This window comes from Cydia strobilella, chromosome 20 (assembly GCF_947568885.1).
Source record: "Cydia strobilella chromosome 20, ilCydStro3.1, whole genome shotgun sequence".
NCBI classification, from domain to species: domain Eukaryota; kingdom Metazoa; phylum Arthropoda; class Insecta; order Lepidoptera; family Tortricidae; genus Cydia; species Cydia strobilella.
The window spans coordinates 4,273,301-4,287,979 of NC_086060.1; the positions used below are offsets into that span (position 1 = coordinate 4,273,301).

The 14,679-nt window shown below is 39.9% G+C and overlaps 2 protein-coding genes across 3 annotated transcripts in view; both read left to right on the top strand.

Moving 5' to 3' along the window:
* The window catches only part of LOC134750558 (probable small nuclear ribonucleoprotein Sm D2), a 119,115-nt gene that overhangs the window by 88,299 nt on the left and 16,137 nt on the right, over positions 1-14,679 (top strand). The window lies entirely within an intron of this gene.
* LOC134750469 (disintegrin and metalloproteinase domain-containing protein 12-like) overlaps positions 1-14,679 on the top strand; it is a 96,384-nt gene that overhangs the window by 71,705 nt on the left and 10,000 nt on the right. Inside the window, exons 2-17 of one of the 2 annotated variants that reach the window (XM_063685629.1) lie at positions 143-234; positions 1,553-1,708; positions 1,811-1,943; positions 2,755-2,918; positions 3,551-3,724; positions 3,928-4,097; positions 5,087-5,143; positions 5,791-5,956; positions 6,705-6,841; positions 7,365-7,566; positions 8,210-8,350; positions 8,850-8,968; positions 9,492-9,652; positions 10,614-10,711; positions 13,116-13,230; positions 13,976-14,071. In XM_063685629.1, the coding sequence (XP_063541699.1) occupies positions 143-234; positions 1,553-1,708; positions 1,811-1,943; positions 2,755-2,918; positions 3,551-3,724; positions 3,928-4,097; positions 5,087-5,143; positions 5,791-5,956; positions 6,705-6,841; positions 7,365-7,566; positions 8,210-8,350; positions 8,850-8,968; positions 9,492-9,652; positions 10,614-10,711; positions 13,116-13,230; positions 13,976-14,071 (2,181 nt within the window). The remainder of the gene's footprint in view (positions 1-142; positions 235-1,552; positions 1,709-1,810; positions 1,944-2,754; positions 2,919-3,550; positions 3,725-3,927; positions 4,098-5,086; positions 5,144-5,790; positions 5,957-6,704; positions 6,842-7,364; positions 7,567-8,209; positions 8,351-8,849; positions 8,969-9,491; positions 9,653-10,613; positions 10,712-13,115; positions 13,231-13,975; positions 14,072-14,679) is intronic. The other variant, XM_063685630.1, reaches the window with a different exon arrangement.

Sequence of the window (14,679 nt, forward strand, 5' to 3'; positions counted from 1 at the left end):
TAACCCTTCCTCCAATAAAGGATGTCAATCGTACGTTTTATACAAGTACATCTTATTGTTATATGTTGTACGTTATTTTTCTTACGGTTCGGTTCGACAATAGTCAAACTCCTTCTAATAATTAATTTCTGTATTGTTGCAGATCCCTCTTCAGACTTCAGTAAACATAGTATAGTTAGGCCGAAATTTCACCACACTAGGACGAAAAGAGAAATTACGACGACACAAGACGAGGTTAGTACATTAAGTAGTTCCAATGAAATTGTTTTAAATAGGGGACCAGGGTATGTCCTTAAACTATGTCCAAAAGAGAGGTACATGGGCACTGTGAATGTAAGTAATCTCGCTTTGTGTGGTAGGGCACAGCACAGCACAGCGGATGTCATCGGATCTAGAACCGTGCCCAACTGGGGAAGTAGGTACCTGGTACCTCCACCTTACAGAAAACCGCAGCCAAATAACATTAGACCCTACTCATAGTGTTGTGTTCCTGCCGGTGAGTACGGTTGCCAGTGCTCAACGAGGGTGCGGAGTGTTAGGCTCGGCAACGCGCATGTAAATGTAACACCTCTGGAGTTGCAGGCGTCCATAGGCTACGGAGACATCTTACTATCAGGCGGGCAGTATGCTTGTTTGCCACCGACGTAGTATTAAAAAAGTATTCAACAGTTCCTTTAGAAATACCTACCTACGTAAATTTGAGATAAAGGTATGTATATAAATAACTATTTTTATGACCCGCCGTCTTCTTGTAATTCGGATGATCGGATGTAATCCGGTAGCTATTCAAAGTTTTCCTTAATAAGAAGTAGCTTGCGTTTCTCCAACTTCTCTTTCTTTTGATTTGTACTTCCCTTTTATCAATGAGGATATAATAAGATAGAGCGGTACTGTCATAGTAAATTTTGTAACCACTGTAAATTCACTGCCATCTATCGACATACTTTAAAATTAAAAATGAAGATTTATAGAAATACGTTCAAATGTATTTAAATATGGATAAATGTTTTTTTATTTGCATTAATTATTTTTATATGAAATAAAACTATGAAAACGGATTATTTCGCGTATATTATAAGCGTTTATTATGTATTATAAGTTCAATATACGCGATATAATCCGTTTTCATAGTTTTATTTCATGAGTAACTATCGCGGTAACCGAAGACAATATTTTTATATGATTTTGACCCATGTTCTTCAACGGATATGCGATAAAATATAAATAACAAACGAAGCCGTCAACGCCCTTTATACGAGAGCAGGCCAAAACTAGTGGCGCCATCTGATCGAGAATCAAATTTTCGTGATTTTCAAGGCACGTTTTTTCCTTAGACTGTATCCATCTATTACGGAGTTATATCTATCTTTGCTTTTATCAAAGGAAATCCATTCTCTAATATTTATTAAACGGAGAATTGTCCATAACAGACGACAATTGACAGCGTCGTGAAACAGGCGCCTGTTTACATCTGTAAAATTGTAACTTATGCCTCTTGGACTGGTTGGCTACTAGGACTGATGGTTATTTAACATATTTTTTTACGTTTCAGACGGGTTCACATCATCGCGAGGTGACATTAACAGTAAGCATAGACGGTGAAGAGCACGAGTTAGATCTGCGACTGAACGAGGCGCTGGTGCCACGGGGACACTCGCTGAGCTACCAGCAGAATGGCCGGACTAGGGTTCAAGTGCCGGAGAAAGAGGTGGGCATTCAATTGAAGGAAACATCTCTTACAAGCATACATTAAGCTATACTTATTTAACTATTCGAACCATTAGCTAAATCACACTTCACGTGATTCCAGGACCTAGATATATGCCAGTACTCCGGACGTGTGCGAGGCAAGCCACGCTCATGGGCGGCGGTATCAACCTGCCACGGGGTGAAGGGCGTCATCTACGATGGACGGCAGATGCGGTACATCGAACCAGCACACGGTCAGTCTTACATACAAACACGACCTAAATATATGCCAGTACTCCGGACGTGTGCGAGGCAAGCCCGGCTCATGGGCCGCGGTGTCAACCTGCCACGGGGTTAAAGGCGTCACATCTACAATGGACGGCAGATGCGGTACATCGACCCAGCACACGGTCAGTCTTACATACAAACATGACCTAGATATATGCCAGTACTCCGAACGTGTGCGAGGCAAGCCACGCTCATGGGCCGCGGTATCAACCTTTTACGGGGTAAAGGGCGTCATCTACGATGGACGGCAGCTGCGGTACATTGAACCTGCACGGTCAGTCTTTCATTCATTTCTACGTCAATGCTTAAACCCATACTTTTAAGACTTTGACTGTATTGTGGTGAACGGAAATAGAAGCAGAGGCAAAGTTCATAGGCGACGAAAGGATGCCACAAAAGTTAATAACCTAGGTACAATCTAGTTCCACTTAGCCTTAAATATTTAGATTTGATATGATGACGTTCTTTAGCCTTAATAAACTGACAAAGAGAGAAGATATAAATGATATAATCACTCCTGATTCTTGGAGGCGTTAAGGCTCTACTATACAAATTGTCACTGAATCCTTACTGAGATTTCAACATTTATTTAGGTATGCAATGATCGTCAGTTTGTTACACTTGACTGTGGTTATCAATTCAGATTTAGCTACTGAACAGAAACAGAGACACCAAGAAAGTCTGCAACATTACCTTTTTGAAGCGAGCGAGCTGTCGCATGAGGCATCGAAGAACCGAGGTTCTTGTTACAATTTATTACTTTTATTTTTATTTCAGACAACGACATAAACGCGGATCACTTCCTGTATTCCCACGAACACCTGGCGAAAGAGCACCGCTGTGGCTACGAAGGCGGCACCACACACAACTCCAGCTACGATCCCATGTTGTTCCAGCAGCGGACTGAAGAACTAGCACGGAAGAGGTCCAGAGTTAGTCGGGTGAGTCCATCTGAAAAGGACTATTCTCTTATTTTATCCAGTCGGTTAAATTCTGTTTAGATCTTAAAGGCCAAACATGCTCATCCTATGTCGACGTCAAACATATGTGTACACTTTTGCACCTTATTCCTTTCTAATAAGGCGAAAAATGTAAACATACCGGGTGTTTTCTTAATAGCCTGCAATATTTTACGACATGAATATATAGGTAATACTGAGCAACTTTTACTATGGGACTAATCCCGAAATCGCGAAAAAAAATCGAATCCCATAGTAAATATCAGCCAGAATGTATGAAATATAATTTTTTTTAGTGATTTCGGGGTTGGGGTCCCATAGTAAAAGTTGCTCAGTATGACCTATATATTCACCTCGTAAAATATTGAAGGTTATTAAAAAAACAGTTAATTACTTGTTGGCTTTTCCAACAGCCATTTAAAAAATAGGTGTTAAATTCACTAACACTGTGAACGAAATAGAATACCTAAGGCGACACAGCTGCGAAGAAGATTTCCGATAAAAATAACCGCATCAAATCTGGCTCAGGCACCAACATTCAAAAACTTCCTTCAGTACCTAGGCATTGGAGTCCTTAGATGAACCTCTCTTAAAATTCATCAACTTAATTCCAGTACAAACGCGACACCTACGAAGACACGCTAGTCCGAGAGCCGTACAACGCGGACCGTCGCTCGCGCTACGTGGAGCTCGTGTTGGTGGTCGACCACGGGGAGTTCCTCGCCAGCGGCGGAGACCTGCAGCTGGTCCATCGGCAGATGAAGGATCTCGCTAATATCATAAATTCTGTAAGAGTTCTACAGCTTCTCTGAAGATTTGCCTTGAACCTGGGGGGGGAGTGATCTTTTTTTGATTAAGGAGCAAACAAATCCTATCCTGACCTGTCAGACTGTATAAATTTTGTTTGAATAAAAAAAAAATTGAATACCCTATGGTGTTCTTGGTACACATTGTTGACGGTAACTAATTAACTATAGATTAATGCTTTCAGGTGTACGCACCTTTGAACATCTTCATAGCGCTCGTGGGCGTAGAGATATGGTCAGAAAACGACGAAATCGTGCTAGAAGAGGACGGAGACGCCACACTCAACAAGTTCCTACACTATCGGAAGACTGTACTAGTCACTAGGATACCTAACGACAACGCTCAACTGCTTACGTAAGTCCTAAAGTAGAACATAATGTGGTATTTAAAGAAATATCTTCATCGACAGAGATACTCAACTCTTCTCGTCTTATGGTATGTTTACAATTTTTCACATTGCATGTAAGTCACAAAGCTGTAGTGCTTTTGGGTTTGGGTTCAGGCAATTCATTGATTATACTGGACGTGTGAACAGCGGCGTAGTGTAAACTAATCTATACTTCGTTTTTTAGCATTAGAAAGTAGTCTACTAAAGTAAGCGTGCAGTTTTTATCAGGCTCTTTAATTGTTAATAAAAATAATCAAATGTAGCATGGTCAATAATATTATCGCAAAAAGTGCACGATTTGGAACCACAAGCTTACTTCTGCGAAGTTTATTCTAATGCTAAAACAACAAGGATTAGCCGTGGGCGAAGTTGTGTGTGCGAGACCCTTTTTTCTCAATGTTTATTGCCAAGATATTAAAAAGGTTAGCTTTACGGGGCCCCTTAAGTGCGAGGTTGGTGGCGAGAGTCCACTTTTTCAATTGTTCTGGTCATGAGGTGTTAGAACCACTTTTCTTTAACTGCTACTCACAAATAATTTTATGGTATTTGGAATTACTTTGAGACTTTAATTAGATAATAATAAGAAAATAAGTCGCATGCTTCACACTGCCATTCTGAATACCAATACCAATCTGTTTGCCATACAGACGACTGTCGAATGCTACCCAACTACCCATAGCCACTTATTTTTACAAACATCTAACACAACACCCACGAAGAAAAATCGTTTTCCACATACTTACTTGACTTTTCTATACCTTTCCAAACATTATTTAATGGTGACATCCCTTGAGCATATTTTACGTGCAAACTTAAGCACAAAGTGCATTTTTCACCTATTATTTTCTAATATCCTCCTAACGGTATTGGTGATTGTTTATAGATGTTGCATGTCAATTAGTAGCTGCTTGGGATGTTTAACGCATAGTCTTTCAGCCATTTAATCTCACCGCAGGGTAACTCGGTTCATCAAAAAAGAAGAATTTCACTACGACTACACGAAGCCCCATTTGTGAGTGTAATATTGGTAATCTGTTGTTTTGCAAAGGAAACGCAGGTCAGAGGTAAATAATTCGACATTAAAAAGATCCAGTATTTGCACAGTCAAAAACATAAAAATTTACAATGTGGGCCTTTTAAATGTGGGGAGTTCTATATTTGTAAAATGTTTTTTTTTTTCTAAACCACACCATTTTTTTTAAATTACATTAGACTTATATTATAGGATATAGACCATGATTACCTTTTGTATTGGTTTTGAGCTCCCGATATTTCGACGCCGTTACATGCATCTTATTGTTCACGGGTGACGGGTGGTCTATATCCCGGTCAATATAAGTCTAGTGAAACTAACCGTGAATCGTTCAAAACTTTTAATTACATTGTTTAGATAAATTGATACCTAGCGCTTAAACATTTCTTTATAAAATGTATTTAGATATTCAGCGTTTATTGACTTCGTATAGGTATGTTCTATTAAAATTTTTAGGCGAATTTTAGCATTATTTGATATTCATTGTTTTTAAATCGTAATAATGTAAATCATTATGTTCTTATACATTAAGAAGTTTATATGAACTCAACACTCGTGTCATATCGCAACAGACCATATTTTTAAACTTTACAATCACATATATAAACAGTTCAACCCTTCCACAGCCGCCAGAACTTCAAAGCCGGCGTGGTCGGTAAAGCCCTCAAGGGGTTCATGTGTTCCTACAACTACTCAGCCGGAGTCGCCACCAACCATTCACGCGTTATAGGACTCGTGGCCATGACAATCGCGCACGAGATGGGACACAATTTTGGCATGGAGCATGACCAGGTATTAATCTCTATACTAGTCCAGAATTGTGACCCCAATAGGCTTCCTTGAAGCGTGAACACCACTACAAGTAGGAAGTCAAACTGCGGTCTAACAATTATGGAAACTTTGTACACCACAGTTCTAGAGATCCTGGTCTGAAGCGAGTACCTTTTTGGAGTCCGACCAACAATATGTCCCGACGTCACGGTGATCGCCTGCAAGTAGTACAAATGTGTTTATGAAGCTTACTCGGGCATTTAGCTTAGAATAAATTTAAAAGTGGAAAAAATACTGCCTTGGGTGAGACTTGAACTCACGGCCTCTGGATCGATACTCCAGCGCTCTCCCAACTCAACCACCAAGACCTCATCCATAGTCAAGCATCGTTCGCAGACGTTTCTGCTTGTTAAACATTAATTTACTTTTTTTAATTTTACACAAGTTATACCTAAAAAAAATGTTTTAACTAGTGTTTTGGGAACACCAACAACATAGTTTTAACTATAAAACCGCCGTGAAATAAAGACTTGAAATCGTTTTCAACGGGGTCACTCGTGTAATCTTAGTCTACTATTATTACTCGATATGTTTCGACTTTCGATCAGTTTCGAGGATCTTCAATTGGAGCAACATCTACGGCGAACATGATGAGCGATTAGACTAAAATTACATGAATGACTCATTTTAAAATAACTGAAAACTATTTGTGCTTTATATTTTAGTGTTTCAGATAGATTTCCATGACAGTATCATTCTATTTCCACAGGAACCGGACTGCGAGTGTCCAGACAAGAAATGCATTATGAGTCCCTCGAGTACCTCGGTGACGCCGGTGCACTGGTCTTCTTGCAGTCTCAAATCCCTGGCCTTGTCTTTTGAGAGAGGCATGGACTACTGTCTGAGGTAAGCCTATTTATGACAATTAATACAAAAATGTATTTGACATTTTTAGGGTTCCGTACCCAAAGGGTGAAAACGGGACCCTATTACTAAGACTCCACTGTCCGTCTGTCTGTCTGTCTGTCACCAGGCTATATCTCATGAACCGTGATAGCTAGACAGTTGAAATTTTCACAGATGATGTATTTCTGTTGCCGCTATAACAACAAAAACTAAAAAGTACGGAACCCTCGGTGCGCGAGTCCGACTCGCACTTGGCCTGTTTTTTTTAAATTAATGGTATCAGTCGATCAGGTTTGTTTTGAAGATCAAATGTTTATATGGGACCCATTTCCTTAAAGCAATACAAAAGTCACAAATGATGGTCAAAGTCTGGCACCCGCACTTTACTGACGAAACGCACTAATATGGAAGTGTGATAGAGAGACAAAGCGTTTCGATATCATAACGCAAACGATTGTGATCTTAGCTAGGGGTTTAAAGATTACAAATGACAAACAAATAGTTAGATTTTTGTAATTTCCAGAAACAAACCCAAGCAGCTGGCTGAATCGCCGACCTGCGGCAACGGATTCCTGGAAGAAGGCGAACAGTGCGACTGCGGCACCGCTCCCGGCGCGTACGCTCCTGAGGACAGCGACCGCAACGCCTGCACTGCTTGTTGTAAACCCGACTGTACTCTACGGGCTAATGCTACTTGTGGCCACGGACAGTGCTGTGATCTCACGGTAAGTTGCTCATATCAATCTTCTTATTTAAACTGACTCTCAAACTAATGAGTATCGGTAACCTTTAGTCTGGTTGAGAAACTACGCGTCAAACGTAATTGGGTATTTGACAATTTTTTTAATGATATCAGTCGATTACACTGATTTAAACTTTCACGATTTTTACTCATTATTATTCACAACGACGTTACTAGACTTACTAGTCTTCTCCGAGACCACGGGGACAACGCCGTCCTCGAAACGTCGGAGGTAAATTTAAAACTTATTTTACGCGGTTAAGTCCCGTCGTTGTGAATAATAATCAGTCGATCAGATTTGTTTTGAGGTTCAAATGTTTATATGGGACCCATTGTCTTATTAAAGCAATACAAAAGTCACAAAATTGAACTAGATTTAATTATAAAATTCAACATGTGTCAACCACCCTATTGCAGTATTTTATCCCATCTCAAGTCACTTTAAAGTTTGTCTGCGTAAATATTAAAACACATAATGTAAAGTTAGTGTAGACAATCGATCCTCCACCAAATCTTTACTTTTAAACTTGAAAAAAATAACGTTTGTGAAAGCGAGTGGAGCTGTCGATTTGTTGTTACATTTTGTTAAATATTAATAATATTAATTGTACCAACTTGTTTTCCAGACGTGTCGTCCCAAAGCAGCGGGTACAGAATGCCGCGCCGCCGACCGCGAGTGTGACCTGCCCGAGTACTGCAGCGGACATTCGCAGTTCTGTCCTCATGACGTTCACAAGATGGACGCCACGCCATGCGGGAGAGACCAGGTAAACTCTAACCACCTTATTCAATAAACTTTACGGGCCTGATTTAGTTCAATTATGCTTTATCCCTTTCTTACAAATACATAAGTCAAAATGACAGATAAAGACAAACGATTCTTAGCTAATTCAGGCCAGTAACTCGTTTATGAATAACGTCATAAAACACTATTAAAATAAGACAGCAATGTTCACAATTGGCTGATGTTAGTAGAATACTGTCACAAGTATAGCGTCGTACCACCCAACGTATACACATTTTTTGCTAAGGAAATTTCAATCTAGTAATGTTTTAAACTGGGTTGAGTCTCTTTTGTTGTTCGATGATGTAACGAGACAAAAGTAGCATTACTTTTTGTGTTTTAGGAGAGGTTTAAATTCCATAGAAACAGTGTATATTTTAATGTACATTTATGGCTAATAGAATTTCTTCAGTGTACTGACGGCTGATAGATCTTCATCAGTGTAAATTCAGAGTTTTCATTTAAATGTTATCTTTTTACAGGCTTACTGCGTGCGGGGTTCATGCCGGTCCCACACGGACCAGTGCAGGCTGCTGTGGGGCGTCACGGGCGCTTCCTCTGACGACAAGTGTTACAATAACTCCAACATCAAGGGCGATGAGTAAGTGTTCAGTGTTCAGTATTCATTAAGGTTTAGATTCACTCTGTCGCCTATACTCCGTCCGTAGTTTCAGCACAGATTATATAATAGTTCTTACGAACAGATACTTATCTCTCAAAGAAAACGCAAATACCTACTATTACCGTTCCATAGGCCTGGTTTCAGTTATACCCTTACACTGCATTCATAACAGAAGATGGTCATCATGAGTTTTTGAGGATCCCGTTGGGATTAACCAATGCGCCAAATTGAGAGATATACTAACCTACCTTGTTTTAAATAATAGGCAATGTAGTTACGTTACAGTTAGTTTACTACTGAATTAAAGCTGTTAAATGCCATTTACATGGTACGAGGTTTTCGCTTCTTATATGCCATTATCGATTATAATCGCCTCGAAATGTATGGTTAAATATCTTCGTATAATCAATTCGAATCATACTTAGACAATGGTTTTCAAACATGTCACTAATCTAATATAATCTATAATTGATGTATTATCACTTACTGTTCCGTTTTATAGCCACGGCAATTGCGGCTACGACCGCGTGAACCAGATCTACCGCCGCTGTGCACCGCAAGACGTCATGTGCGGCATGCTGCAGTGTCGCCATCTTAACGAGCGGCTCGAGTTCGGCATGGAGAACGCGGCAGTACTCACGGCTACCTTCATAAACAACAACGGTGAGTTGCAGGTGTATCGTTGTACGTAAACCTTATTAGAAAAGGCATAAAGTCCACCAATGGACAGTTAAATGTTGCTGTTTGTATAATAAGGTGATGCAAACGGTGACTAATATACCTGTTGTACCTATACTCATATTTTATCATAACATAACAAGAACACGTCACCAGGTCACAAGGGCGTAGCCAGCCAGTGAACACACAAAATGCACATGCCATGGGTGTTGCCAAAGCACACACAAAAAAAAGCCGTCATTTCACCACAAGTTCTCTAAATTCACTGTTTATCGTCCTGCCGATTTATTCACTTTCACTGCTTTTAATTGCCTGCACGAGATGTGTTCTCAGCGCAAGGCCGCACTGGCAGGGTCGCCATGTAAGGTGGGGCGTCAATGGTACGACTGTTGGTGTCTAAATACGAATATATTCTGTTAAAAGTTAAAATAACGCGTACATGCTATTATATCCTACAGCTACATACATGTTGGGGTGAGGCATAGTACACACACAACAATTTTTTTGGTCAATTTTCGGAAGGAAAATAAACTCCTAGTTTATACAATTAATAGATAATATCTAAAAAGAAAATTTCATATGGCTGACTACACGTATGACGTTACCGTACTGTGTGGGATGGTAAGCGGTAAAAAAATCAACTAAATGAGGGCCACCGTTTCTGTGGTCACCAGTTGGCGTCACTGTAGATGTAGGTCCAGAAAAACAGATCTTAAAATTCATCTATGCTTATTTTTATAAAATCAGTTGTTTACCATGATTAATCAAAGATGGACAAAGATTTACCATAATTATGAATAAGGAGCGCAAATTCCCGATAAAATAGCTTGAAACCGTCAAAACTTCTATGCATTTGACATTTTGAAAGACCTCCATCTACACTAGCGCCCCTAGCGGCTAAATTAAACGCGGTAGCCCTCATTGACATAGTCGTATATTGTTGCAGGTGTAATCATCCCGTGCCGCACCGTGATCATCGACCTGGGGCTCAGCGACGCGGACCCCGGCCTCGTGCCCGACGGCGCCAAGTGTGGGCCCGACAAGGTAGCCAATAACAATATCCCGACATACTAAATGTAATACTTCATTATTAACTATCTTGTTAATTAATTTGTTAATTAATGATTTTTACAGTTGATATCGTGCTACTAAGCTAATGAGCACTTTACGTGCATATGTATGTCGAAAGTTTAATGGGCCATATGAACTGTAAATCGTTGTACGATACACGTGCGAATAGGTATATACCCTTCGGTCGTATTTGAATTTATCGCCACTCGTTGCTAATTTCGCGCTTGTATAGTAGATAACTATTTCCATACCACAAGTTTATATCAACGAATTAATATCCTAAATATGGTTGAGTAGTACCACTGAGACCAAATCTAAAACAAATAATTTAAATAAACATTAAGCATCTACCTAGTCGGCTCATAAGTTCTGTCATATACATAGTATCAAATAAAATCAAAAGTTTAAGTTTATTCCGTATAATTTGTACAGCGTTTGAAAGCTTATAAACTAGAGAATCTAAATGTATAACATTTATTCAAAATGACCGCCATAATTATCTACACAGGCTTGAAGTCTTCGTGGCCAGTCGTCAATGGATTCACGCACCACTTTCATATCTCGTAGCAAGAGATTTTTTCAGCGAGTCTAGATTTGCATGAGGTTTTGAGCACACCTTTTCCTCTAAATACTGCCATATTTTATAGTCTAAAGGATTAAGATCTGGGCTAGAGGAGGGCCAATCTTCATGCCGTATAAAGTCGATTTTATTGGAGGCGAGCCAGGCTTGTGTAGACTTTGCCTTATGGGCTGGAGCAGAGTCCTGCTGGAAAACCCAATGCTGGTTTAGAAACATCGTATGGGATAGTGGTTTCACAATATTAGTCAACACCGTGTCTTGGTACACTTTGGCACTAGTTTTTACTCCTTTCTCACAAAAATGCATACTAGTGACGCCCGCATAAGAAACTCCCAGCCAAACCATCACAGATGAAGGGTGATGACCTCTTTGAATACGGGGAATGCTATTAGACGCTTCTTTACTATTGCGAGCGTACACTCTATCATTTTGTTTATTACAGTTTTCTTCTATGTCAAAAATTTTTTCGTCCGAAAACAGTATACAACGGTGCTTATTTTTAGCGTACTTCTTCAATAAAGCTTTAGATCTTTTAAGCCTTAAAGCTTTAAGCCGACCATTGAGAAGATGGCCAGTTTTTCGTTTATAAGCACGAAGTCTCAGGTCTTGATTAAGCACTCTTTTCACCGTGTTTTTGCTCAAACCCATCTGGAGGGCCATAACTTTTTGTTTCCTAGCGGGATTTCTGGCAATGCGTGCCCTAATTGCTTGTACAACCGCTGGAGTCCTAGCTGTACGCGGACGACCGCTTCTTTTCTTGTCATTTAAACTAGAGACCTCACTGTATCTTTCTATGGTACGATACACAAATCTTAGAGAGAATTTTAAATTTTCAAGTAGCTTAAAAAATTTAGTCGGCGAGTGACCACAACGATATAGTGCAATTATTGCGGTACGGCTATCTTTAAGCGTCCACTCCATGTTGAAGAAAACAGAAAATTGCAAAATTATACTACTCAAATATTTAATAAAGATTCGAAATTCAAATGCAGAACGGTTTTTGTTTTAGGAGTTCCAAATTTAAATTTTAAAGGCCAGTGACAGAACTTATGAGCCGACTAGGTAAACATTAAACGTTTTAAACGACGCCAACAGCGGCGATGGAGGTACTGCTAGACCTCCCGCCGCTACATCTAGTGATACAATCTGAGGCGCGGAAATCGTTACACAGGTCGGCTCAGGGAACCATTAGAACGGCTATCAAAAACCTCACTAAGACTGAACATCAAAAATAATGGGCAAGTCTAACGGTTCTAAAGCACTCAAACCTCTTTGTACAAGGAGTAGACTCCGGTTGGAGCAGGGGTGTTTGCTGGCCATTACGGGGTCAAAGGAATTCTGGCCACGATGGGACACTTTGACAACACCGATTGTCGTATGTGTGGCGAAGAGGAAGAGACAGTCAAACATCTAATGTGTTAATGCTCTCGCCAGACAAAGAATGAAGGACTTTGGAGCATGCTATCTGGAACCAAAGGAATTCAAAATGCTACCCATGAGCTCCATCATCCGGCATATGGAGATGGTCAAAAAGCTCTTGAGTAGCGGAGGGATCTTTCCTAGGGGGTAACTGCACAAAAGATCCCTATGGGTCGTACTGTATCCGCAAGGGCCCCCGAAAACCATAAGATAAGATAAGCATCTCAACTACAACAACATTGTATTTATCGACATTACAGTACCTTGAAGAATAGAGATGAGATGGAAATTTTAGATCTAAGTGGCAGTGGATGTAATGTTCAGAAAACTTTCGCCTTACTACCGTATTTGTTTGACAATTATTTGATATGTTTCCAGATGTGTATGCAACAAAAGTGCGTGCCGGTGGAGAGGGTGCGAGCGGCGATGGCGACGCGAGAGGGCTCCGTCTGTCCCTCTAACTGCTCCGGACAGGGCATTTGTAATTCTAACGGTAAGAAATACCATGTATAAGTGACCCCGTTGAAATATCCTGTGATGTATCCTTGTCAGTTTTTTTGTCCTCAATCCACAGTTTCGCAAGTCGCAAGCTAGGTAAAACCTTACGGGGTCTTCACTCAAACTATGAGGCTGCGGACTTGGACGAAGCCAAAAAAGCTTGGTAAAGTGCTTGTCTGAGCAAGGATTTCCTAAATCTTCCATATTGCCAAAGCCAGCTCCTTTTGACATGATGTGTCAAACGGCAGCTTTCTCGCCCAAAGTATTCGCCGATATCGTGACGATATTCTGGACATATTTTAGTTTTGACTGGTATTATTATGCACATACAGGGTGGCTAAAAAATAAGTGCATTCCCGTTGCCAGGGAGGCTTTGGGATTATACTGAGCAACTTTTACTATGGTACCAACAAGCACGAAATCGCGAAAAAAAAATTACCATTAAAAATGGACCAGCCAAAATGTATTAAACAGCCAAATTTTTATTGCGATTTCGGTGTCGGTCCCACAGTAAAAGTTGCTGAGTGTAATCCAAAAACCTCCCTGGTAACGGGAATTCACTTACTTTTTAGCCACCGTGTATATGTTAGTCTGTAAAGTATTTGTAATATGGGCCTTGTTGCCTGATAAAAGATTTTTTCATTTTAATTTAGTTTTTTTTTATATAGATTAGTTAGTTTTTGAATACACCACATATAGGTACATCTGATGATAAAAATGTATATTGTTTGCACTCGCAGGTAACTGCCACTGCTCGGCCGGCTTCGCGCCGCCGCAGTGCGCGCTGCCCGGCGCCGGCGGCTCCTACGACTCCGGCCCGGCCACTGACCCGAGTGGTGACTGCATACTTTATTTTTCATGTTCATGTGTTTGGTTTTACTGTTAGGTTACGTAATAGATAAGGCATTTTGTCGGTAACATACATTTCATTTTTAAATTTAATCGTAAAAGCTTTAGAAATAATATTATAAACACTGCTAATCTGAGTGCATAATAGCATTATATACATGATTTAAATGTAATGCTAAGCTAGTAGTTTTGCTGACTGAACACAATTTATATGGTGTCAGTTTAGCAAGACTTCATCACGTTTTATATATGACACTAGGCAAGATTACACCGATTGACAGTCAAATGTAGTCAGTCTTTTCATCTTAAAGTACACCAATATATATTAATCGGTCTGTCTAAGAGAAGAAATCATTTTTGAGTAACTAGAAAAGCAGCAATAGTACCACGAAATACCCGCTGTTGTTAATATAGTATTTTTTATCCATTCTCATTACCGTTATAACTAATAATAGGTAATAGATTACTTATAATTTTAAAGTAACACGGGACTTAATCGCGTAAAACTTACGTTTATTTATGGCCTGACGTTTCGAACGTGACTTTACGTTCGTGGTCACAGGCAGACTGGCGAGGAATATGGTATTTGACTGTA